Here is a 27,814-nt window from a genome sequence, read left to right on the forward strand (position 1 = left end):
AGCTGTCAGGAGAGCTGCAAAAATGTATAGCTAATCTATATTAAGACTGGATATCTGTTTAATTGTTATTGTCATTTAAGGACAGAATTATTTAATTTTGAAGTTCCCTTGTCCTTTTTCTCTTTTTTTCCTTCTAATAGGTGCAGAATAATATAAGGATAATAATTTTTTTTATTTAAGGATAATATTTTTTTCTCCATTTTTTTTCCAAATTTGAATGAGATATTCCAACTTGAATCGCTGCTCATGGTGGATAATAAATTTCACTATATCCTTAATTATTAGCTCTTATAAATCTTGCATTTTAAGATTTGCTTATTATTAAAGAAATGCTGTACTAGTTACAGATGAACAGCCTCTTTAAGGTGCATACTGTTGGCATATAAGCAAGTGAACTTAATTTGTAAAAGCATAAAGAGTTACAATGGGAAATGCTGCAAATCAGGAAATATTAATGGATGAAAATGCATCATTTTAAGTTATGCAGAGGGTTTTTTTGCTACCTATGTAGAATTTTCAGGTAAACTAAAACATGCATCTATGTTTTAGTGTTTCCCAACTTCCTCATTTTTCAAGCTTCATCTTTGCTTATGATAGAAGCCCTCTCTGTAGCCCTTTATGGCCCCTCTTTACTGAACTTCCCATGGAGAATACAGTTACAATTGCTTCCAGTCCCATTTATAAACTGGTGTTGCTGAGAGTATATTCCAGGGAATGGTGAGAAGTACTGGTGTCCCAGAGATTCAGAGAGCTTGCATCATGATATTTTGGAAGCTAAGCCCATATAACACATAGTCTGGCAGCTGACTGTGGCAGATCTCTTCAGATCACACTATTTTAAATGACACTGTTGTGGTGGCATGCTGATTTTGAGAAGGTTTCTTTGGATTAATGGAAAAGCTTTTTTTTTTCCTTTCCAGTCCTGTGTCTTGCAAATTTTGATATGTTGGTTATTTTTGCTTTCTCTGGTGTTTCATTCCTAAACCCTGTGTTGGCCATGTGTAACTGGTGCTGGTAGATGCCTTGGGAACAAGTGGAAAGAGAGCTGAGGATTTGGGTGGTCATGTAGCAGATACCATGTGTGTGGGAGGCTGGTATTGTTCATTTTGTTTAACCTGTGAAAGCTTAGATTGGCTTTTCTGTGATCAACAAATAATTGAAAACTTGATACAGGCAGTTCTGTGCTGGAAAGGGAAATGATAGAACAGGTACATCTGACTGTGCATGTGATTCTATGTCTTAGTGAGGAAGAAATTCTGTTCATTTTACGTATGAGGAATAGGAAAATGCTGTTCCCTAATTTTCTATTTCCCCTGTGTGTGTCTGTGTGTATTGGAAGAGAGAAGAATGCTTGGTATACCTAACATTTGCAACTTGAGTGCCAACATAGATATTTTAAATTTACCTTTTTTTTTCTATTATGTGGGCTAACTGAAGTCAGAGTTTTGCTCAGTGAAACTGTTTTAAGATATTTTGATTACTTATTTATATACTTGAAGTACAGTTTTCAGTGAAGAAAATGTTAATCTGTTCTTCAGGTATTTATGATTCACTTATAAAGAACATCTGAAAGGATTAGCTGTTGTTTGCTTATGGTATAATTTTTCGAAAATATTGATTTCTGAATTGCAAATGCTGAATGTAAAGTACTGTGAGAAATCCTATTTTAATTGAGTTTCAATCCAAGTGTGACCTTTTGGTGATAGATCTTACTGGACTTTTGATTGGAATTCACTTTTTTTCGTACTTACAAAAAATATACTTTTTTTCTTTCTTCTTCTCTCAGAATCAACGAATCCCATCTGACATGGTGTTTCTGAGAACCTCAGAAAAAACGGGTACGTTTTCACAATTCACATTGGTTACATGATAAGTTTGTGATTGTGGTAGAATTTTAGATTGTACATTGTGGCCAGTTTGAAATGGTTAAATAGGTTCATGGAGCTCTACCTTCATCGCAGAAGAGAGTCCATATGTGACAAACACATTATGCTTCCACTGTAAACCAAGAGTAATCTTACTGTGAACATGAGACTTCTGTAGATATGTTTCTCTAAGTGAATGGTTTTATGAGCTGTTTTAACAAAAGGTTTAAATATTAAAATTGCTAAAAATATTTAGCAAAATTATAAGACTGCCTTTGATCAGTATGATTTGACATTATTTTCACATTTTGACATGATTTGCAACTGGACATTGTCTTGCAACATACATTTAAATGTCATCTGATTGTGTTTATGTTATTAAATTTGAAAGAACTCAAATCTGAACCTACTAATATGTGTTTAAAATAATTATGTTTGGAAAATTTATTACAACTCCTGAAATAAATTTTTTGGGTTCTTTTACTTCAAAATAATACTGCCTTTTTGGTCAGTCAAAAAAAAAGCTAAAAACCCACGAATTTTCTTGCATGAGAGAAAGTGCTGCTTCTTAGCTCTATTTCTCTTCACGTGGTGATAGGTGAGTACTCTTAATCTTTGGAAAACAAATATCTCCTTTGTAGGAACCCCATAAATTATAGCTGTTTTGTAAAGTTTAGAAATTACTACTGAATGCCCCTGTGTATAACTCAAATGAGTTTTCCTCCTTTATATTACCATTTTTCTTCAGATCCTGAAGAACTGTCTGGTATTTGTCAGAGAGCACTAAATTTCACAAAGCTAATAGCTGTGATATTGGTAAGCCCTGTATTAGTGGCATATAGTATTTCACTGTGGCACTGGAGTTCTATCATATATTTCAGATAAAAGCCTAAATTTGTAGAGATCATTTGAAAGAGAAGACAAAAATACTTCTGATAGCCTACGGAACTCCAGTAGAGCTATATATTTGCTAAAAGAATAAATTTCTGTATAGTTACTGTGTCTTGTTAATGCTGATTCAATGCAGTGGGCATCTGTAACTGGCCTGGAGTGACAAAGTCTTCTAGTGGTCTTATATAAGCTCCATTTTTGTTAACTACCCTCTGGTTCAGGGTACAGGGAATTTCTTTTTATTCCCTTTTAGAACCCCAATCTATTAAAAAGCCTAATTTTCTGTTAACTAGTTAACAGAAGCAGCAGGTTAACTAGTTTTATTGATGCTGCACTTCTTCAAAAACAAAAAAAAGACAGCAAAACCACACATAAATAATTTCCAAAACTTCAAGCATATGGCAGTAATTGTTTTTTGACTAAAGAGTGAACACTTACATCTGTAATTGTTTCTCCCTGATGTTGCAGTTTTGACTGATTTATGCTTTAATTTATAGTTGAAACTTGTAAGTACTTTGTGAAATAGTTTTTGTATGGTTTTATGTTCTATATGTAATTTTATCTTCTGTGTAATAAAGCAGTTTAAATATAGCTCCTTACTATGAATGTCTAAAGAGTAATGAACTCTTTAGAGAGTTTGAACTAATCTCAAAATCCAAACCTCCCTGTAAGCTTCTTTTGAGGTAAAGTACAATTTTCCAGCTTCAATATTTACATTACGTATTAATGTAGTCTGCAGCACTGCAGTATCCTACATCATCACTCAAAACCAGAAGCAATTTGAGTTATAAATAGGCAGCTTACAAAGTTCATCCAGAAACTTACCCCTCAATGCATTTTTGCAGTTTTCTAGGATACTTTTAACACTGCATAGCAGAAGCTGCATTCTGGGGTATCAAGCTTATCTTGATAAAACTAATTTCTTATTAGATGTATTTTTCCCTTTCTTTATCAAATGCATTGTCTTTTCAGTAGAATGATCTCTTCAAAGATCTGATATAATAACTTGATGTCAATTGTGTGCCTGTATCTAATTTCTAAGTTTCCTGTGTTTAGTAATCAGACTTTACAGAAGTTATAGTTTAAAGGCTCATATTGGTGGGACTTTCTTTTGTATTCATGTGACAGCCTGTAACATTCATCTTCCTCTCTTTCATGGATGGAGGCAGCTAGAATGCTGTTCATATTTTCAGTTAGGATTACTTCCCAGGGGGATGGAGCAGGTGGAAATCATTGCTCAAATGTGAATTCTTTGCTGCTGTCTGGTTCCCTGTATAACAGAGGTTTCCAAAAGATTTTCATTGACTTCCAAAATAAATAAAAATAATTTTAAGAAATTAGGCATGAGAAGCTTATGGAGTAATATGCTGGAGTTCTATGTATTTGAAAAGGTAGGAGGGGATTATCTGTGACTGACTCTTGATTTTACTCATTATATATGGCAGAAGTGACAAGCGATTTGGATGATTTGTCCCATTTATCAGCCTTCCACCAAATGAAAGGAAATGTTCATGCTGAGCTGGCTGCAAAAGATGGTTTAAATGTTGTTTTCATTTTCTGTATAAGCAGGCAGCATGCCAAAATCAACCGTCTACCTTAGTGTAAAGCTGTTTTCCAAATTTAGACAAGATCTCTGTTACACCAATACAAAAGTCCCTTGCTGAAATTAAACTAGATCTTAAGTGGCCCTTAACAAGACTTTCAGGATAATTTTTAATTTGTTTAGCATGTTCTCTGCATTTAATTTGTCTATATGCCATCTCAATCAAAAATCAAAAGCTAGACAGGGCATTCCAGAGATCATCATATAACTTTATAATTGTCCACAGAAGCTGCCAACTGAAGCGTGTGTTAATAACTTCATTATGGGAGTATCAAAGATACTGTGTGTGTAAAACACAAGAAAAATGTCAAAGATAAACTCTTTCCTTCTCTGAGCTCCAATCCTTGCACTCCACATTGGCTGTGCCTTGGTGCAGTGACTGGCTTCTGATCCGGGTCAGGTATTCCTATGGTAACACATTCTCTGAGCATGGGTCTGGTCCTGCCTGAAAATCTGGTGCATGTGACTATAAGACTCAGTGTTTCTGGAATATTGTTCTCTTTCTACTTTCAAATGTGAAATTCTGAGAAGAATGCAAACTTTATAGGGTGACTACAAAGTGTCAAAAAAGAATGAATGAAGCTTATTTTTTTTCCAGACAAGCCTTTTATTTACATGCCTCTAATAATTCCAGATTCTTATTATTCACGGTGAAAAGCTGGCAAATGCAGTGGCTAGTTCTGAGCTAAGCAAATGTTGATTTTAGCTATCAATTTTTGCTAGGTCCTGAAACAGATAACTGTTGGAGTTAGCAGCTTGGCTTTTCTTTTGTTCATATGGCTCTTTCATCCTCTCTTTGTTTCACAAAAACTCAGGCAACTTCCTAATTTTGAGATCATTGTGATGTCATACTAGGTTGAAATTGTCCACAAGTCAAAAGTTACTGGGAGAAAGATGGCATGGAAGAATAGCATTGTACATGGAATTACAGCTAAAGGAACTAATTGCCTACGTCTGCAGCTGGAATAGCCAAAGGGGTAAAAAGCTTTAGGTCTTGTGATATGCTCCATAGACACTAGGACTGCAAAAGATTGTTTCTGTATTCCTGCTAACTACTTAGGCCTATGACAGACTGCTAGTAGGATATTGACTTTCCTTAGTTGCTTTTTATAGGGGGAAGAATTGCTTAATCTTAGTCAAACCCTTCTGATTGTTCCCAAGGTCCTCTTTGTCACAGACAGTGCTTTGTGATGGTATGAAAAGTAGAGCTGGATTTTCTCTTTAGCCTTTTCTGGTGAAACTGAACTTCCAAAAGGTGAACAGGAAGTGGTTTTCCTGGTCTGCTTCAGCGTTCCTGACCATAGTATTTGAACCTAGCACATGTCTTCTGCATAGAGTTAAATTTTTTGGTAGACACTTGATTTCATGTAGAGTAACAGCCACTACTTCTGGAAAAGTAGTAATTTTTTTTTTTCAAGAGAGAGTACTGCATTAAAATATTTCTCTTTTAACAAACCTGTAAAAGCTCATAAAAAAGATGTAGATGTCTGGAAAAATAAAGTGACAAATTTATTTTAATATCTCAGCTGCTTTAGATTTCTCAACAGCTACTAAATTGACAAAATAAGTTTTTGTTTTGGCTTGTTTTTTTTTTGATTGTAGAGGTGGTACTCTGGAGAGAGCAGCTCCCAGTGGCAGATCAGTTCCACTGCTGTCAAGCATACTCTCATGGAAACGTTTTTATCATAAACCAGTTTTGGTACTGTTTGTCCTTAAATCCAGTACATAATAACTTAGTGGTGTGGACATTGCAAAACACCATCCACCACTACAGCTGTGCAATGCAAGCAGTAGGGAAATGGAAAATAATTTAAAAAGTCTTACAGTCCTTTGTGAAGAACATTTAATTCTTTCCAAGGTAATACAAGTTGCACAGTTGCTGCATGCAGTATTTTTCAGGCCACTGTTACATTGTTCTGGTGCTTGCTCATCAGCCCATTTCTCCGGCCCGTCAAGATCCCCCTGGACATTTCCCGTTGCATAGATTTGAATTCCTCTAATGAAATTATTTTAAAATTGTACATTTACTCGGGCATAAATTACTCGTTGCAAACATGTTTATATTTTTTAGAATTGTAGCAAAAAGAGTCATCTCCCTTGCATTAAAATTTGTAGTTAAGAGTTTTCAGGATTCTTTACTTGTAATTACTTTAACAACAATGGTATAAGTAAAATGTGGGAATAAAACAGGAAAATAATTTTTATTTTGTGGCTTTGTAGCAATTCATTTCTGTAGTAATATAACTCTCAGATGTGATTTTTATTTTAAATGCCAACCATTTAACTTGCATAAACTCTGCAATGCAAGTGCAGACTTAAATATTGCACTCATGCAAGTTGATTTTCTGTTGGAAGGAGCTGAGAGTTAACCAGTAAAGGCATACACCAGCGTCTACCATCTCAAAGTCTGCTCATTAAAGACATTTTTTGAAAATGATGAGTTCTTAAGCATTTCTGTACAAAAAGAGAGCACTGTGCCACCAAATACGTTTTACTTGTTTAAAATATCTAGTTTTCTAGGTATTAAAAAGCAAATATTAGTAGAACATTTATGTCAAAGAATGAAACTCCAAACTCACTGCAAGGAAGAATATAATAAAGGTGATACTGTCTATTTATTCTGGACAGTTAGGAGTAAGTGTTCTACAAATAACTTGATTGTCTGGGCCCCAGCCTGGTCTGGAAATTCAGATATTTAAAAATCAAACCAGAGGAGAAAATGTCAGTTTGGAATTCTGTTGTGCAGCTGATGTCACTTTTTATTTCTTCATAAAACCAGCTACTGCAGAATAATAAGGCTGAAGGAGTTGCATTTGTCACACATTCTGGAATTTTCTATTATGTTTAGAAAACAATTAGTGTAAAACCTACCTGTCTGGAAACTAAAATGCTTTGAAAATCTATTGCTATAGAGAATGATAAATGACTAGAGTTAAGTTTTGCACATACGGCCAGATAAAAGTTTATCTTCAGGGCATGAGTAGCTGCCAACAATCTGTCCAAACTACTTTAATCTGTTTCTCTATTTCAGTTCCTATTCCGTTTTTAGCATTTGATTTAACTCAGGCTTGAAATGTTTTGGTATCTTCTTTAAGCCACTGAGTACTAGTGATTTGACGTGATCAGCTACTTGTTTAAGATGCAGTCAGATACTATGAATGTTATGTGGTGGAAGGAGGTGGTATCAGCTGGCATTAGGCTCCCAATAATTGTTCTCTCTCTATTATAACTGTAAAATTACACAGTAAAATATTACTAGAAGACATGCATATATACAATTTGCTAATTATTTTATTTTCTCTGCACAATTATCTGACTGGTACAATCCATGTGTTTCATTAGATTTGCAGCAAAATAAGCATTAGCAAATAAATATTTTAGTTTTTCTCTGTATTAAAAAAAAAAAAAGACTAGTAAGCTTTGAGAAAATTGATGTGTAAGGAGACTGTGTATTGTGTTAGGCATAAATTAGCTTTTTCCTATTTGCCAGTGATAATGCATTTTCCCAGAAATTTGAGGGGATTTGATGGCTTGGCTTGAGTAGCAGTCTGAATGTCCCGAAATCCCAAACAATTCCTCCTTTTTGGGAAACAATGTAGAGAATTTGAAGGTGAGAGTCATCAAAGCAGATCTCAGAGGCAGGGCAAGTCAGGCAAAAAAAAATGTGTATATTAAGAGCTGATAGACTTGTTGATATGTTGTCAAAGGCTTTGAAAATAGAAAAACCAAAATAATACTTGCAAAAGTAGGGTTCAAGAATTCCTTTTGTAGAAGTTTATAACATGTTATCTGTAAAGTATCTGTAAGGTCCAGTGTTAAATCTTCATAGCTGGGTCTGTTGTTTCTTCCCAGTTACCAAACAGTAAAGGAAAATTTGATTTGCCTTGCTAAACTTTAACTAAAAATTTATCCTCTTGTTTTTCATGTGCCTGTTGTACCCTGATGGCTTTGTCAATTTCTTTGACTTGTACTTTTCTGTATGTAAGCTTTATGAGATACCAAGGCTTTTATTACTACTCCCCCTAATTTAGTTAGACTGTCCTTCAAGTTGATTATTATTGCTGCTGCTAAAATCTTGGAAGCAAAACATGTTCTCAGTGGATACTGGTATATTTGGCCATATGCTTTTCTCAACCTCCTCTCTGAGCTCTGCTTTCATCAAAAGAGGAAATGCTCCCTAATTCTTCTACAAGCAATCTTGTTTGAGATGTGTATGTATTTTTTTGTGTTACTGGTCTTTAGAAATACATAAGTGCATTAGGGATGTTGATGGGGACAATGAGTTCTGCTGTGCTTCCAGAGCTCTCAAATCATGGAGCTGTTTAGTTGGTATTCATATTTTATCTGAAAAGTGAGAATTTTTTCAGTGTTCTAAGCATTGTCTATGGCAGACTTTTTTATTTCATCATTACTCTGAAGATGTAAATAATGCACACCATCTTTTTTATGTATCACTGGGTTTCTGCAAAAAGAGGTTGCTAGTATGCATCAGAAGAATAATGGAGCAAAGTGGTGCATCAAATCCTATTAAATGGAAAAATAATGTTTTTTAGTATCCTTCTGTATATCTCAAAATAATATAAATCAATAAGCTAAAATTTGAGAATGTGAATATGAACGTAGACTTTTTAAACTTGGAATGTTGTTTGCTATATCTGAAAATTCCATAATCTTTTAATAGAGATAAAAATTCCTAAAGCGTACTGAATCAATACCACAATTCAAAAAAGATGCAATGTGATCAAGCTTGGATTAAAAAACGTCTGAGTTCTTGTCAATAAGGAGCTGTGATGAGTTTAGGGGTATCATATTGACTGTGTATTAATACATGGTATCCTATAAGACCATCAGCTGATTGTTTAGAATGTAAATGAAACTGTTCATGGATCCAGTGACTGATGGCTTAAATTCCAATTAATCAATTGCTTCATCGGTTTCTTAATTCAGATCAAATATCTCAAGTACACACAGTTCTTCCCTGGTCTTAAGAGAAATTAATGCTTTTAAACTAATTTAATCAGTCTTCCATAAATGTGCATCCTCTGGAATGATGATGTAGCTTAAAGGTTCAGGATATTTCAGGTGTCTTGTGGTTTTGTTCCTCCTTAGAAGCCATCATAATTGAAAGCTGCTCATTAAGATAGTAAATGAAACTCTGTGCTCCAATATGTCATCTTGGTGCTGCTATTCACTTTATCATCAGTTTAAAATTTTCATGTACATAGTCACTTAAGTAATATAAATGATTTAAAAATTAAGTTGTTTGTAAATGATCTGGTGTTAAGTGTGCAAAGTCAAAGTCTGTTTTTCTTTTGCTGAGTACATTCTAGTAACCCACCTCTTTCAATACTTTTCACTTAAAACAGGGAGGCTAGTAATATTACCAGACAGTATAAAGCTGTTTATGGCACTGCAGTTCCACATGCCCTGTTTCCTACTGACCCATCAATTAATTCATCAACACTTGACACAAGCTCTTCACTCTGACACTTATACCAGTTGATCTTAATTTGATTGCTGTTAAAACCTTCCTTTCCTGACAACTGTTGTCAATTATACAAAATAAAATCAAGTATTCATAAGTAGGCTGTAATAGGATATAGGCAGACAGATTTAATAATTCAGTTTTGCTGAGGCTTGAAAGGCATTAGTTGTAGCTGTTGTTCTCATTTGTAAAAAATTCATTGGATACAGCTCTGGAGAGAGAAGGCAGACATAATTTTATTTATTTAGATTTGACAGAGAAGAACCCAGACAGGTAGTGATGGTTTAGCACTATCTCTGTTTAAGAATAACTGACAGGAATTCTTATCAGTTACATATTATAGAAAGTAAATGTAATTTACTTTTTGTTTTTTTGTTTTTTTTTTTTTTACTAATTTAAGTGCACACATTATAAGGTTGCTTTTTGACAATATCAGTAATGGAGTGTGGAATTCAACCCTGCATTTATGCAGAAAAAACAATACCTTTTCAAGACTGGGGTGCCTGGTTTTTATTGTGCTTGTAAAATATGCATATTCTGTACATCTGCTATATACAACTAAGCAACTATAGAACTATAGTTGCTTCCATCTGATGCACCTTCCTTACAGCATAACATTAAAATGTGTGCTATGGCATACTTGAATTAGTGCTTATTGGCACTAAAGTCTATTTTTTAAGCTTGCTGATAATTGGCAAAAAATTTGCAAGCAGAAATCTATTAACTTTAATGTTTTTTGAGAGAACATTAAATAAATTTTTTGGAACTTCTGTGTTGATTAATTTCTTATACACTGTTCTTTACTGTGTACGCTGATGTTTGTAACAAATACCATAGGTGGGTTGACTGGTAAGGGTCTGTGGATTTCCATGTATTTGTGAAGTCTAAAAATATAAATATTTTTTAAAATAATTTCACTTGTAAAATGCTGGTTAAATAGATGTAGTCAAAGACAAGATCTGCTATAAGTTATTGCTCAAAGCAAGGGCAGAAATAGTGAAGGATGAGGTGTGCAACTCCTTTTATAATGTGTCATTTACTTTGTTGCTTTTTGATGCTAGTCAGAACAAGTTATTCCTTAGCAGGGTTTGTTTTCTTTTCCTGAATTGAGAATCCTCTTGTGTCTCGTCTCCTGACTTAGAACTTCTTTCTCAGGCCCTTCTTCCAGGCCAAGAGTTGGGAAATGAAAATTAAGTTTGGATACAGGACAAATTGGATAGTTTAGTTATGTCAAGAAAAGTATCTTAATTTTTCATGTTGCTATTTGTCCAGAAACATGGCCAGTGCTGGAAAGCAAGTATTAGCATATTTTAACTTTAGCTATTAGCATGTTTTCCAACCTTCTCATTGTAAAAGCAAAGCCAATAGACTTCATGATCAAGAAGGAAGTAGGGAGGAAGCTGTGTCTTTTCATCACACCACTCTACCTAAACTTTTTGCTTGCCATTTTCAGAGTCTGATTTGCTCATAATTGCCATCAGTTGATTAATTCATTTTGAGGTATTTGAATTCAATTATGCTGTCTAGGATTATTCAAGAGCATTACTGCCTAACAAAGAAGATTAGGTCATACTTTTATATCTGGTCGGATATTCTGTGTCTGTCTGGCTATTTAAGGGCACTATTAGGCTGCTAAGTACACAACAGAACAGTCTTTGCCTAAAGCAAAGTCTGAAAGAAAAATGTGTGTGATATGCAGGAATGTATGTAATCTAAAACAAAAGATGCTACAGATAACACAGTTTTGATTCTGCAGTGAACTAAATCCTCTAGTGCAGTTGAGATTTTCTTCCACACATATTTGAAATGTTAAATCTCAATGTGATTAAGCTAACATGATTTTTTTTTTCATTACAGCTTTCCATTAAAATCAGGGGATGTGATTTTACAAAAAATAAATTATTTTCCTTTTGTGAAGCAATTGCTCTTAGTCTGTCAATTTTGGGTTTCTTGTGTTAAGGACGTGTTTTATAAAAACTACTTGTTTAACAGGCTGAATCCTAAGCTAATTGTTTTCAGGAGAAATTACTCATCTTTCTGCCTAACAGAAACAACAACATTTCCAAATCAAATAAAATAGAAACAAATAATTTAATTAATACCCAAGAAATTTCCTTTTCTGAGTGATTTTCTTAATAAACCCTGGAAGCTAGAATTCATTTAAGAAAATATGTAACATCCCAAGTAACAGCTTGTTTTCAGAAGCTTAATTTAAAAACAGTATTTAATATTCTGGAGTATGTATATAAAAATAAAATGAAAGTGTTTGATAGTATCACAAGTTCATATATATTACTGTAATTTCAGGAATTTAAAGATATTCACATAAAAAGAATACATAAAATATGATTAGCAAGTTTGGTAGTATAAAAAAACTAGATTAGGCTATCTGGTGATGATGCATAGTATTAATTAAGAGAAAGATTATAATATAAATGTGTTTTACTTGATTTGATTAAGGAACTTCCTTCCCTTTCTGGTTTGGGGAAGATTTTTTTTTTTTTTTTCCTGCACATTTTTTAAGGTGGAAATATTACCAGCTTTTTCACAGGATGACCTATATTTAGTTTGAGAATTTTTGTTCAGGGCCCTTTTCTTCAGGATTCCTAGAGGCAGGTAGGTGACTGCTGCTTGTGCACATGTACGCCATTCCCAAAAGCGTTTGACACGTACACGTCCTTCAGGTATTATCTGATTGAAGCCTTAAGTCCAGCACACACTAAGTAGAATTGTTCCTGCTCACTCTGCATTAACAATACAGAGTTTGTTTGACAGTTCTAGGCCAGGCATATCATGGCCATAGATTAGTGCCATCATAAATGAGCTTTTTTTATCTCTAGTTCAAAATACCATAAAAGCTACTGAAGTAAACATTATTTTTCTTCAATATTCTCTTAACACACAAAATAGCTTTAAAAATATGTTTTTATCCATAATATCTCAAAAAACATAAATAAGAAGTCTGTTTATAATTATCAATGTACTCTTATAATGTGAAGTTACATAGTTATTTCAAGTTCTTAAAATTATTTAATCCTTTATATTGAGGTGCAGTTTTTCCATAGAAAAGCAACCTTAGGGTAAATTCTGGACAGAACTCAAATAATTGAGCTCTTGCTAAACTACCAACCAGAACTGTAAAAGCAAAACAGAATTGTAGTCCCAAGACTTTCCTAACCATTCAAGTTTCAAAGTTTCAGCTGAAATGGTTTCAAAAATCAGTTTAGTTGCTACTTGGGCAGCACTTTGCGTGCACTTGCTCTACATTGATTTCTGCCTGTCTTCAACTGATTAGGCTAAATGAATATTACATACTTGTAAATTAGTTTAAATGTGCTCATGAAGTTTGCACCACTTTTGATAAATGATTTATCTGTATAGGTCGAGTGTAATTTCCTTGAATCAACCTTAAATTCTAATTCAGGTAATTCCAAAATTTTCACTGGAATGATGGGAAGTCAGGTAGATGGATAAGTCAGATATTCACAATGTACTACTTTGTCTACTAATTTTGAAGAACTGTATAGTTATGGGAAATAAGCATCTGAGTGCTTCACTGTATAAGGTAGAAGTTTTAATTTTGTGCATTCTCCTTTATATGTAGCCTTATGAAAATTTGTCATGTTCAGTGTGTAATTAAATTTTTCTTTTTTAGTTTTTTTTTTTTTTTTTGTAAACAGCTACTTTTGATTGTTAAATACTTAAAATACTTAACAGCATTTCCTTAAATGCTTCCTTTTTTAAAGCAGCACAAACCTTAAAAAATTTCATTCTTTATGTGCGGTAAAATAATTGTCAGGTTCAAGAGTTATTTCTTTATTCAGAAGGAATAGCAACTCCTGACTTATATAGATGATTTGGGGATTTTTTTTTTTTTTCCTGGCAAGTCATATTCAGGTTAGAAATGTAAGAGACTTTTCACACTATCCTTAAGTGATCTGCTGAACTATGTAACACAATTGTTACAACTTTTTTGTATGAGCTTTTTTGGTTTTAATTTTGTTATTGGAGGAGGAGGGTGCAATGCTTAAAGCATTTTAAAATGGAAAAATGAATATACTTATTTTTTTCAAAAGACTTTGATTTTTAGAAGTTTTATGTACTGCTGACTCAAATACTTCTCAAAGGTAAAGTACGTGTGACTTCCAGACAATGAACAGTGGGGAATATTTAGTTTTAGAAAAATTCAAGATTTTTGGTAGGGGTGAAGAGTTCTTTTTTTATACTTTCTAATTACATATTTAATCTTCCATGTTTATAGCTTAGTTAAGCCAGGTTACCTTAGAGAATAGTTAAAATTGCTTAGTCAAATCTACTGCAATATTTGAGGTGGAGAAGAGGATTGTATTGTTTCGGTTTTGCTTTTGTGATCACTATTGAAAGCTGACTTGGCAGAAAGCAGTCCCTTTTTCTGGATAAAAGGGAAACGGGCTATAAGATAAGTTATTGATGAAATTAACTGCTGAAGTGAAGAGGAAATGCAGCTGGCCAATACATGTCATAGTGTGAGCTCTATTAAATGAATATACGTGCAGTCAACCATTCACAGCAGCCACACTGGTCTTGAACTGCATTGATCTATAGTATAATTCTAAATGAAATTGATGCAAGAGAGCAACCATTGACAGCAAGGGTAAAGAGAACCATGAAATGTCTTGTACAGGAAAAGTATGATGGAGAGTAGGCTCATCTGTGCCATGGACAGAAAATGCAGTGATACCATGATGTTTGTAGGTGTTCCTAGATACGTCATGCTTCATTATAATGCAGTAGATGTCACTGACTCTTCAAAAAGTGTTTTACAGTATTTCATTCTTAGAAGAAAATTCATAAAGAATTCTGTTAAGAATTTAAACCCGGCTTTTCGAGAACTTCAGACACAGCTTTGCAGCTTGCATCTCTGAGCTTTGGGTGAAATTTAGCTGTGATAATGTTTTCTGAGAACTGTCTATATTAACATTTAAAGATTTGTTTATTTACAATGCACTTAATATAAATAGAGCTGTTACATGAAAGCTTGTAAGATTCTTTGAAGTCTGTTGTGCAAAAATACTACTTTTTAGTCAGGTACAATTTCAGGTGGCTTTTCTCTCAAGCATGTCCTTTCAGGCAACCACTCATCAAACTGCTTAATTTGCAGGCTTTGATGGATAAAACATTGGGTTCTATTAGACTTTACTTACACCAGGGCCCACTTGTCCTATAAAATAATCTTTCTCTTAATTTATGTTCACTACTAGATACCCTTTCTTGCATACTGCCTTGACACATTCTAGCAGACTCTCTTCTTGTCTGTAATAAGACTCAAATCTGGACAAACTCCTTTGCAGTGTTTCCTTAATTGCTACCACATTGCTTCTAGGGGTAAAATTACTTTGTAAGTTTTTATTGGATTGGTTGAAGTACAGATGGAAATATGTGTGTGTTTATGTACACGTCTGTTTGTTAAAATTTATTAATAACTTGTAAAATCTATTCTTTGCACACCCATGACACCCAGTAACAATAGTGTATACATTTGTTTAGCTGTAGTATAAAGGAAATTGTAATAACTACTTCAGAAATATTTATGGTTTCTCTAGTGTAGCAATTGTGAAGAGTGTTGCTAAAATTTAACCACCTTTTTAAAAGGCTTCAAGCTCAATGGAATGGCAGTTAATTTTGTTCTTTTAATAGATTTGCAGTGTTTGTGTGTGGTCTTATTTGAATCTTACATTAGTAATGTGTGTAATACTCCAGACTAGACGATATCCATCAAACTAGGTATGGGGGTAAGAGCAGGCTCTGCAGTGGTCTCAGCTTTCTGTTTCTTCAATCCTGCTCTTCGGTCTGATTCTCTTCAGTGTATATCAGTGTGTATCTTGAGTTTCCCTCATATCTTAAGTACTTTGCATGTGTTGACAGGTTTCTTTAGTCTTGGACCACCAATAGTTGCAGATGATTCAAAAATATTTATTTTAAGTGTAATACATTCAGATCCACATTGTTTTGAATGCTGTCCATGTTAAGGACTTACTTAAATTTTTTTTTCAGAGAAGCCAGGAGACAATAAGCAATGAAAATTTGTGATGTCATACCAGCATGGAGAAAAAAAATCACAGTATTCTGTAGTGCTGGAATTATAGAAGTGACAGAATTGCAAAAAGAAATGAAATTAAACCTTTTTAAACTCAAGTTGAAGTTGTATCTCTTGATGATAATATTTGAAAACTTGTTTAGAAACACTGAAGAAATTTGTAAAACAGAAGTTACCTCCATTCATAAACAGATGTATTGCTAATTTTATGAGAAAAAATGGTGCAATTGTGTGATATCTAAAGCATTCCTGGAAGAGAGCACACAGACGCTCCAAAATACCAATCCTTTTATATGCTGCACATTTATTTTAAACCGGTTGTAAATTTTGGTTTTTTTCATTCTTTTACATGTTTTTAACCCAAACTGAATTTTTGAAATTGAAATAATAGTTTGATATCTCTTTGTAACTTCAAGGTTCATGTTTCATTCGAACTGACCAGCTGGATGGAGAAACAGACTGGAAACTGAAGGTTGCTGTCAGTTGCACACAAAGATTGCCAGCTTTAGGGGTAAGCATTCTGTTTGCTTTTAAGTTATCTTCTGTGTGTGCATTTATATCTGTTATCTAAAAGATTGTTACAGTTACTGTAAGTGTTGAAAGATACCTGTTACCAGAACCTTATTTTTTACAATAAATAAGACACAAATATTCCTGGTTTTGCATTGAGAAGAAACTGAGTCAGAACTGGATTTTCATCTTTCAGCCTAGTGGCTTTCATTGTTGTCCACACAGAGATTCACACTCTCCAGAAGCAAGTCACAGTTACAGTGTTTTCAACTGAGTGTTAGACTGCAAGTACAAATTATTCTTGTCTCAGGAACCATTGCTTTAATCACTTACTTGTGAGGTTGGAAAACAATAGTCTGCTGCTGGAAGTTTAAGTGCTTTTTGTTGTCACCATTCTTTCTGATTCAACTGGGTGCAATGTGCCAGTTTTTGCAAGCAGGGCTCTCTAAGAGTGGCTTGAATGTGGGTATTTTTTGAGTGCATACATGCGTTGTGTCACGAGTAGATCTAAAAGCATGAAAAGGATCACAGGTGTGTGTGTATGTATATATACACATCCAAAATAAACATATGCCTACAAAAGCAAATGTAAAATTGTATAAAAGTCTCCTTTACAAGAAGCTGAATTGTTTCCCTTGTACTGGGAAAGCTTTCTGTTATACCAGCGAGTTGGCTTATTATTAGGAAACTCCTTTGAAAACGTACTCAAGTGACAAGCTTGTGGAAATTCACCTCTTCAGAATTTCTGGTGTTTTTACACTAAATCTTTTAGGTGTTTTATTAAAGGAAAATATACCTTAGGAAGACTGTTTATATTCCATCTCAATAGCAAAAGTATTAGATTATCTGCTGGATCTTAGCAAGACTTCTGCAGTTACACTTCCAGAAATAGAGTTGCTGCCACAGTCATACTAGTAAAAAGGAGAGGTTTTCTCCTGTGTTCATATTCTCTGACTACTGGCTTCACAAGTGACAGAAGGAAGAAGTCGTTACATTGCAAATGCACTTTAGAGGACTGAGAACAAGGTTTGGAACCAAAGGTTGGTAATGCCAGACAGATATGCCAAGTCAGGCTTCAAGTCATGAGTTCTGGTGCCAGAACAGACTTTAACAAATATTCTGTAACCTGCAGTTGCATTTAGTGTTTGTAATAATGCTTCTCTGTTGTTTTTAACATTTTATCAAGGCCTTCTCTTGTTTTCTCATTAAAAGAAAATAATATACAAATTTGGGACATATGTAATGTGTTTGACTAATATACAGTCAACTTTCTATTTAGCTTTAATTTTTTTTTTAAATTTAGTAGTACTTCTCCAACAGTTACTCCTGTATTCAACTTAGGTGTTATGTTTTGTCTTTCTTTTTTGGAAACGTTACTGACTGCAGTTGCAAATACTCTGCAAAGCACTGCCTCAGAGTTTTATTTGTTGATTATAATTTTGATATTCTGAACTTAGAAGTCTTGGTCTACTGAGGCTGATGAAATCTGGAGTTATAATGCAGAGGCTTCTCTGAATTATCCTTTGGAAAAGAAAAAAAACCTTTTGCATTAACTTTTCTTTTTCCCCTGAAAAATTCAAACCCATGTTTAAAGTTTTTCTCTTCTTGTTAGGAAGAAAGCATGGAATTACCTTTCTAGCTGTCATGTTAGGAGGAACATGAAATTTTTGTATTTTAATTGCTATATTATGTTCTTTGTTTAAAAAAAAATTATCAATAGACTTCATAAATAAAGCATTAGGCATCTATGGAGATAATGCAAAATTATGGTTGAATCTATGCAGTATGATTTGGAGAATTAAATGATTGTACTTTTTTAGTCTAGTAAATCAAAAGTGATTGAAGTTGGGATGTCTTCATTTGAATGGTGGGCCATGCAGCCTCATCTTCCTGCAGACACGAAGGTTCGCTTCAGGTGGTAGTTGTTTTGGATGTGAAGGCAAGGGAAGGCAAGATATCGCCAAGAAATTATTTGTGCATCTTGGAAACAATATAGAGGGGTCAACTGTACAATATAGTAACCATTTCTTCCTTAGTTGTTTCCACTTAGGCTATTAACCTCCATCTAACTGATCTGGGCTTCTTGCAAGATCTTTATACTCTCCCTCTTGAGCTGTAGGTGATAACCTGAGTCATATTTTAAGTGCGGTTAATCAGGAGCTGCTTCCACTTAACACACCTTTCCTGGCTACCAGCAGCATCTGAAAGCCACAAGCAGTTGATGTGCCTCTGCCCCTTCTCACACCACTCAGTTATTGGTGCTTACCAGATGCCACACAAGGCTTTGTCTGCATAAGCTGACATTTCATCCTGAAGTGACTGATACTGGGTGTAATACTTCCTGCCAACTAAACTATAACACTTCCAAGTCTTTCTGCTATGGGGTTTGGACAAACCACTTACACTTGGTGGTTCTTCATTGAGCAAATTTTAAATGGCTGCTCCGAGAAAGACTTAGACTGCTTGCAGTGCTCATGTCATATATCTGCTTCACTCCTAAGCCCCGTCTGTCTGTGACTTACTTTGGTGGAGTGGTAGCCTAATGCACCCAAATGTAAATGGTTTTTAATCTGGCACAAAAAAATGATGCTCAGTGCCCATCACAGAATATTATTTCCTTTCCTGTGGAAAAGCACATTGATAATTCTTAGATTTCTGCAAAGATGCTTTAACCTTTACTCAAATTACAATAATATGCAGTATCTTGTGTTGGCATGAGCTGTCAGCCGTGTCACCAGAGCAGCACTGTAATCCTACCCACTCTGGCACCCAGAACAAACAAACCTGCAGACCTTCAGAGCTTTTCTTAAAGAACAGATGATACCACCAAGATGATCAGTACAGATTTTGTTGTCTTTCTAAAGCACTTAATGTGATCAGAGAATTAAAATTTCAGCAAGTCCCTTAATGACGGCTGAGCAGCAAAAATGGTAACACCTGGATTAGGTTTCTTGCAGTTTCATAGTTATAGGTGGGACAGTTCTGGCAATACACAAGTTCGGAGGCATTCTTCTCTAGCTTGTGTGATCAGCTATATTTATTAGCAGCAGTGAGGTCACTGTAATTTTCAATAAATGGTGACTTGCTGATTTATATCAGAAGATCCATACGGCAGTAAACAATACCATTTACATTTAATTAGTTTTATTGAACCAAAGGCAATTTTATTTGCAATGAACTACATGTTATGATTAAGAATGTATTTTAATGATCTTTAAGTAAGGTGAACAAATGTTGCCCTTGACCTAATAGAGGAGATTTTTCTATGTTATTGATAACTGTGGCAATTTTTAAATTGTGAAATGCAAAAGAGAGGATTTTCGTTATTGTACCATCACAAAGTCATTTTCTGACTTGCAGTGTAGAAGACTGAAATGCATTCTTCTCAATTGTTATTTTTATGTATGAGATAATTAAATGCATATAAATTTTTAAGAAAAACTCATCTACTGTTATATAAGAATATTTTTATACTTGAGATTCAAGTCTTTCATGTAGTTTTTTTATTCTAGAGCTGTTACAATCCCCAAATGTGGGGTTTTTTTTGTCTTGAGTAAGAAAATAACTGAGATCATTTGACCTTATTGCATCCTAAAAGTGATGTAATTTTAGGTGTAGAATACTGTTTCCATTGAAGGTATCAGTAAAACTATTTGGCTTCAGTGAATCAGCAGTGCAATGTATTAGTATGAAAATAAGTCTTTACTGAAGATGAGTTTCACAAATCCCCCATTCGTTAAATCATTAATAAAAAGTAGTTGCCTTTTCTAAAAATAATAGAATCAAGTCCTTTGTTTAAAGTGATTTCTTTTTCCCACGCTTTTGTATAAGGGAAAGCAATGACATAACCGAACAAGGTTTTTTCTTGCCTAGTGAGCAGAAATTATATTTACATGTACTGTTGCTTACAAATCTTGATGTCTCCTTGTTAAAGTCACCCTCATGGTTTCTTTCAAGACATTGAGAGGAGAAATGCACAGCTTCCATACTGGAAAAGCAGCACTTGGTGAAAAAACATCTTTGTATTACAGTAACCTTTCCTGTTCCTGGTTGTTGAATGGAGTTCATAGGATATATGTCTTCTGTAACTGGATCATTCTTCAAATTTTTCTTTCTTTACCTTGATTATAAAACTACATTTTATTGGCCTGAGAAAGGTGTCCAGTTGGAGTACAGAACACTTGGCTACAGCAAATAAGAATCTTTAGCTCTTTTCTTTACCCTAATAATGAAAAAAATACTTCAGAAATCTGCTGAGCTCAAATAATAAGCTTTTATGTCTTTCTACTGCTCATGAATGAAATGCCAATGGGATAACATTCTAGATTTCACCCAGAGCATAGGTCTTTCTAATTTTACAACAAATCCCCATGAACTTCTGGAATACTATGCCAGTTCTAGCATGTAGAATTTCAGAGTAATGCCAATAATGTACAGATCTCAGTTTTTCATAAAGATAAATAAGTTTGTTTCATAGTTGAAATTCAAAAAGGAAAAAAAAAGAAAACACAAATTTAGGTGTTAAATCAGAAATACAAAAGGGGAACTAAAACATAAAAAGACACCAAAGGAGTGTAGATAGGTAGACAGAAATTTTTACATTTCAGATGAAACAAAGGAGAAGATCACAGTAGGAAAAAAATAGATGAGAACCAAGGAAAATATATTACTGTACAAATGCTAATTCACTTTTAAAAGGTGGATATTTCTACTTTCTTTTATTTTAATTTTGCTTCCCACTAAGGCATTCTTTGAAAAGAAAGAAGTTGACGCATTTCACTAGCAGTTTTTATTGTGTATATGAGCATGTGTGTGGTATTAGTTTTCTTCTGTTATCCACTACTGAGAGACTCTTTATTTTTCTTTGCATAATAAAGCACATAATAGCTTAGATTAGCTAAATTGTAGGTGATAACAGATTGAAGAGAAGTGAATGATGAAGATATAGGACACCACATGTGTATTAGTTTCATATGAATTATTTCTCGTGAACTTGTTGAAAGTAGGTTGGAAGAACAAGGGTGCAATGAATGAACTTTGTGTGATAGACTTCAATAAATGTCTAGTGGTTTAAGATAAGTTGTGAGATTCAGTGTTCAGATTTCATTCATGTTTTCAAAAGCATCTGAAATATAAAGTGTGTGTTTTTTGCAAGCTATGAAAGATTTATTGTCTGCAGAATATAAACACAATTTATTATTTATAGGGCTAGACATTGTTAAATTAAAGTCAAACATATTTCATAAATGTACATTTTTAAGAAAGCATTCATTTTGATAAGGAAAAGCAAAAATATAGTGATACTCATCAATCTAGCTATTGTATCGGCAATAATAAAGGATATAAATATGTTGGGCTTTAAGACATTAACACAGGTAGACAATTGCACCTTTAGTTAATTTTTTTACTGTTCAAATTGTGAAACATTCTTGCATTCAAAATTATGGGGAAAAAATAATGGCCTACTTTTAAAAGTAGCATTTGAGCCAAGTTGTGATTTCTATGTCCATGAAAGAGGCTGTAAAATTAATTCTGCTTTGAAAGGCAGCACATTCTAGCTAGCATGAGCAGGGTATTATATGCATGTAATTTGGTCCCCAGAGATGGTGTTTGATTAGCCTTTTGCAAGATTCATCTGGTAGTAAGGGATAGAGATAACCCAAATAATTAGATGGTACATAGAGTGGGAAGGTGTACAACCTTGCGTTTGATCAGAGGTTGGAATTCTTAGATCGACTGGGAGTTGGTATCAGGCATCTGCTCCTCTCCAGAGCAGAAATTGGACTGTTGTGTATTCATGCATGAATGCTCAACTCCTTTTGAAATCCCTTTGCTGTTGTTGGTTCTTACCACCTAAAAAGTACCAAAAATTTGCTTTTGTGATTGAAAAATTCCTTTCTATCACGGTTTTAGTCTGTAGTATTTTTAATGTGGAAAGTGGATGTTTTAGAACAATTATTTGATGAACTAATTGTTTCAGAATTTTAAGGTGAACCTCCCTGGGCCTCTAGGGACAACTCTTAAGGTCTAACAATCATCAGATTTATTAGGATTTTTTTTCTTTTCTTTATAGTATACTGCCATCTATTTATAGAGGCTGCTACTGTACTGTCTTAGGTGTTTCATATTCTTCGTAGTTTTAGGGTAGGAACATTTGGGGATTGTTTGCTGTCATGAGTAGTGGTACCACATATATTAGACCAAATTTTATCACACTAGTTTTGATGTATCCCTGAGTTTAAAGATTTGAATAATCCTGTTAATGTAGTCAGGCTTTCCTGAGGCTGATAGGGTTTTCTTGTGGGGTTTTCACCGGGGTGCTGGAGCATTCAAGAGAACTCAAATCTGTTTCATTGCTGCCTTTTGTACTCAGTTGGCTTTGCCCTTGCTGGAAAAGTATTTTTTTTCCTATTTCATTAAATAACCCAACCTTCAAACAAATCAGCCCTTCTCCCTCCCATTTTATTTTGAAAAGGACAAATATCTGGAAAATACTGTAAGATTACACTATGATTAATTAAAATGGGGCTGTTAAAAGAAATTAGATAAAAATATCTAACTCATACATGTAAAACAGTTTAGTTTTTGAACTATCAGCACATTAAGGATATCAAATTGAAAGTGATTCCTCTAAAGTAGGATGTACTGGAAAAAAACACCATGTTTCTTAGTTCTGTAAAAGTTGTGTAAGCTTAGTTTGGGGCGGGTTGGTGGGGGTAATCAATTGGAATATTTACCAAGTCCTCAAAATAAATGATTATATTTAAGTAATGGTAAGTGCATTATTCTGTTTTACAGGATCTCTTTTCAATCAATGCTTATGTTTATGCTCAGAAGCCGCAGCTGGATATCCACAGTTTTGAGGGGACCTTTACACGGGTAAGTAGTCTATGTAAATACCTGTTCTACTTTCCTCTTTAATACCTTAGTCGTACATGTAGTGTCAACTTTGTACCAGATCTTTCCTTGGCTTTACAGCATGTTTTCCTATGTTCCTGCCACGGCAATACTTCATATAAAAAATATCCTGTTAAACATGTACGGCAGAAAACTAATGCATAAAGAATATCTGAAAAAATCAGAATTGGAGAGTTGAATATTTGTTGATTGACATCACTTTAATCTTTTTATGTGAAACTCTGTGAACAGTATACTGTTTCCAGGCTCTGATGTATTGTTCATATATGTCAAAAACTGATGAGTTGAATAATAGCAGTAGCCTGAGACAATGCATCTGCTAGTTTATGTGCAATAAAAGTCTGCCTTGTTTAATAGCATTTCTGCTGTACTTCCAAAGTTCAGTTTTCTCAAAATGTAAAAAAAGCTAAAAGCTACTTATGGGAGCTTTGCATTGAATCTCTTCTCCATGGTTAATTATATTCAAAACTAATTATGAAAATAACATTGTGATAATATCTATGTCTTGTTTCTGTTGTTTTCAAAAGGTGGCCTGCTAAAGTTGACCTTCTAAAGCAGTGTCCTAATAGGTAGTAATTCTTTCTTTTAAAATAGATTTACAGTTTTGTAGCATTATGTTAGCAGATATAGTGATTGTTCTGTTTGTTTCAGCCAAACTCAGTGGTGTTAGACTCATTCTTCTTGATGGTTTGCTTCTAAAATAATTTGAGAGAATTAACTGCTGGGGAGGTAAAGAGAAGGGTTTTTACCTGTGACTCAAATTGTTAATAGATTTTGTTTTGTAATTGGAATTCCAGTTCACAATTGTAAATACACTGATGAATGAGATATTGCAGTTGCTGGCTCTTGAAGACCAATTTATACCAGTTGCATAGTCCATGCTGCCTACAAAGTAAATGTCATTTGTTCACACCTTCTAAAGCAGTAAGCAACAGTGTTTACTTAAGCTTTGTATTGACTAATTGTCCAAATGAAACTTCTATTAACAGCTGTAAATTCATATTATTCCTCTCAGTGGCTAAGTGTGTACTTTACTACATATATATTGAACTCCTTGGAATCTTTTTAAGAACTCTGATATAAGTAATTAAGCCATTGGGAAATCATCACAGTAATTTGTGTTGTGGGTTCCGTTTGTACACGTCATAAGAGCAGTGTAATTCAAATATCCTGGTGTGTGTAAATAACTGTGGTGCACTTTATGGTTTCAGGATTGCCTATATGGTTTTTTGAGTACTTCAGTAGCAAGGATAGTTTGAACTGAAAGTGTTCAGTTTAAAGCATCTGAGGGCATTGCCCTCAAACTTGGTTCACAGTGAATCACACTAGAGATTTTTCAGAGGTTGGGTTTTGTTAGTGGTGTAACTTCTGCATTGTGAAATGCTGTTTTAGGACACTTGTTTACTGATTTATCTTTCTGCTTCTGCTGTGAGCCCTTGCTTCTTACAATAAATCAGTTCTTGGCTCTAATTTCTATTTTATGTTAAAGCAAAAAAAAAAAAAATTAGTGTGTTTAGTGATGCTAATGCATACATTTTTTCTACTTAAGCATTGATGTTCAAAGAATTCTTGTAAGGGTAGGTTGACAGGGTAATAGCACATTGATTTTTCTTTTTCTTTTTTTCCCCCCATTATGGAGACAGAGTACTAACAATGTAAAAGACAAACTTAGATAATTTCAAAAAGTATGTGTCCATAAACCAAACCAGAAACTTGGGAGCACAGTGCTGAAGTTTTTATGAGCGAGCAAGGTCTAAGAACAAATCTTTCCACAAAAAACCTGGGAGCTGACAGAAGATATCTTTTGCAGAACACCTGCATAATCATGTCAGGAGGCATAAAAGATTTGCTGTACTCTAGTGATATCTACTAGCTTCACATGAAGTTGTTTTCCATTGTCCTCCATAGATTTTGGTGTGGTTTTGCATTGCTCTCCATAGATTTTGGATATGCAGTCAGTGCATGAAAGTGAGTGCGTGTCCTTACATGATCATGTCTGACCTTAAATAATGGCATTAATTAATTCCTCTCCTCCTTTCACATTTACTAGACAGCCTACCAAAAAAACAATAGATGAGCTAAATTAGTGTTTTGTGGAAATTTATGAGGTAGTTTTGTTTGTTCTGAGGGCATCATCCCTGTCTTTGCTGAGCTTATTTTTAATAGTGGTGTACAGAACAACAGATTATATATATATATATATATATATATATAATGAATATATGTTTATATATATTTATATATATATAAAAACAGATGTTATGTGCAGATGTAACTTCTAGAGCTTCTCTTCTGTCTGATGCTCCTCTGCAGGCTTCATAAATGAGGGAGCAATTTTATTAATGCTGAAAATCTGTAAAAAGACAATAAAAGGTAACCATACTTCTTAACACAGCTTTTACCAGTTATAGCCTAAAGAGTATTCTAGAGCGTTACATCAGTGTGTATTGGCATAGCCAGTATTATTTAACCTTTGCTTACTTCTGTATAGAATCATGGAAGGTCTCTCTTGCTTTTAACCTTGGCTATTTTTTGTTTAAATTTGGGGGTTACTTTCACTATTCCCTTAAGAATATTTTCCTTTTATTTCTTCTATATTGCAGCTCTGTTCTGTCCCCATAGTCTCTTCATATACTTTGGAAATACATCTTAATTTTTTTAGATTCTAATAGCAATCTTAGAAAACAAATGCCATTGAGTTCAACTACTTCAATAATCTTTTTCTTTTCACATGATACAGAACTATATTGTGTAATATATATAATTTTTTACAATATAGCATCTTGTTTGATGTTTAAAATAAACCTACCCTGATGTAAAACCTGGTGCATGTAGCTGTATTCATTTATGAGTAGAATCTCTGGCCTGACGCTGATTATACAGATGTTTTCTTGGGTATGCCTTGCATTTTTGTAGAGAGAACATTAAGGTTTTTTTTTTTTTTTCATGTTTGTTAAAGAATTACCTGTTTTGAAGCAATGGTTATGTTAACTTCAATCTGGCTTACTTTTGTGTTGCCACTGAAGAGAATGGCATTACGTTTTGCAAATCCTTTTGACTCCCCTTCCTTTATGCTAGCATTAACAACTATACAGGCAACTTAACTAGGGAGCTAATGTGTATGGAACCTAATCTGATCCTGTCCAAAACACATGCCAGTAAAAGGAACATAGCCAGAAAAATTAACTGTGGGGTTGTGTTGGGGAAGGAATCTCTTTCAGTGATTCAAGTAAATTAATGTGTATTCCACTTTCCTACAAAAGTTGATGGGGGTTGTTGTAGTGCATCCTGTCATGCAGGAACAGAGATAGAAAAGGTCAAATAGAAGTGGTACACTGGTTCACTCGAGGATTAGGTATTTCGTCTCGAAGACCTCTCTTGTTTTTTACAAAAATTTCTAAAAAATTATAGCTTTGAAATTTTTTAAATGACTCCTTGAAATTTGTCATGATCCTTGGTCAGCTGTATTATGAATTCATGAAAGGACTTTATGAAATTAATAATGAAGGACTGAAAATGGGTTGTACTCAATTTTTATTTCACTGATCATCTTTCATTTCTCTGTACATGCAAGAGCTACAGACTAATTTCTGAAAAGAAACTATAGACAATTTAAACCTCTATGATCAATGCTGCTCACAGATTAAAAAACTAAGCCTGAATATGAAGCTTGAATATAATATTGAACTCCACTCTTCTGGTAATGAACTAAATTCAGAACTCAAAGACCAAAAAACATATAGCTGCCAAATGAAATTCAACCCATCAGACCTTAAGTGGAAACTTTGTCAGCTGGACAAAGAAGCCCTTGTATGTCAAATTTCTGCTATAAGAGCAAGTGATAGCTTTCATTTAACCTGAAACATACATTGTTCTGTTAGTGTCAGAAAATTTGCAGAAATATCTCCTTAACACAGGTCTGGTCTCACTCAGGAATGCAGTCCTTGTCCTTCCCTGCTTCATCTGTCCCTGCTGTCTTTCTAGAAGTACAAATAAAAATAGTGTAAAACAGCTAAACTCATAACCCTTAAATGCACCCTGTATTTTTCATTTGAGTAACATAGGACAAAAGAAAAATAAGGGTAAGTCATCATCTGTTTGGGCATGGAAGTTGTGATATTTTGGAAATGAAATGAGCTGTAGAAAGCTGAAAATGTTAGGTGAGAGCATAAAGACATGAAAGTATCATAATTAAATAAGCAGAAGATAAGGGATTGGCAGACCATTCTGTGGATGAGCATGAGTGGAAAGAGAGAGCTCATTTGATGTTTTCCTATTTTGAATGACCTAAAAGAAGGTATTTCACTAAATCTTGCAGCAGTGTTAGACATTGAACAAATGACTTTTTCCTGACCTTGTTGTCAGCTCTGCACGATCGTTGCAGGGCTTTTGATTTCTTCTTGTAATATGGAAGAGTTTCACAATTCAATCTTACAAACTGCTAACTGAAGAATAAGGTAAAACAG

At 34.1% G+C, this 27,814-nt stretch overlaps 1 protein-coding gene across 2 annotated transcripts in view; it reads left to right on the plus strand.

Moving 5' to 3' along the window:
* Nucleotides 1-27,814, plus strand: part of ATP9B (ATPase phospholipid transporting 9B (putative)) — a 153,692-nt gene that overhangs the window by 47,809 nt on the left and 78,069 nt on the right. For both annotated transcript variants that reach the window (XM_041464291.1, XM_041464292.1), the window contains exons 7-9: nucleotides 1,787-1,838; nucleotides 16,337-16,431; nucleotides 23,229-23,309. In XM_041464291.1, the coding sequence (XP_041320225.1) occupies nucleotides 1,787-1,838; nucleotides 16,337-16,431; nucleotides 23,229-23,309 (228 nt within the window). The remainder of the gene's footprint in view (nucleotides 1-1,786; nucleotides 1,839-16,336; nucleotides 16,432-23,228; nucleotides 23,310-27,814) is intronic.

The sequence above is a fragment of the Pyrgilauda ruficollis genome, unplaced genomic scaffold (assembly GCF_017590135.1).
Source record: "Pyrgilauda ruficollis isolate IOZ18807 unplaced genomic scaffold, ASM1759013v1 scaffold178, whole genome shotgun sequence".
In the NCBI taxonomy this organism is placed as follows: domain Eukaryota; kingdom Metazoa; phylum Chordata; class Aves; order Passeriformes; family Passeridae; genus Pyrgilauda; species Pyrgilauda ruficollis.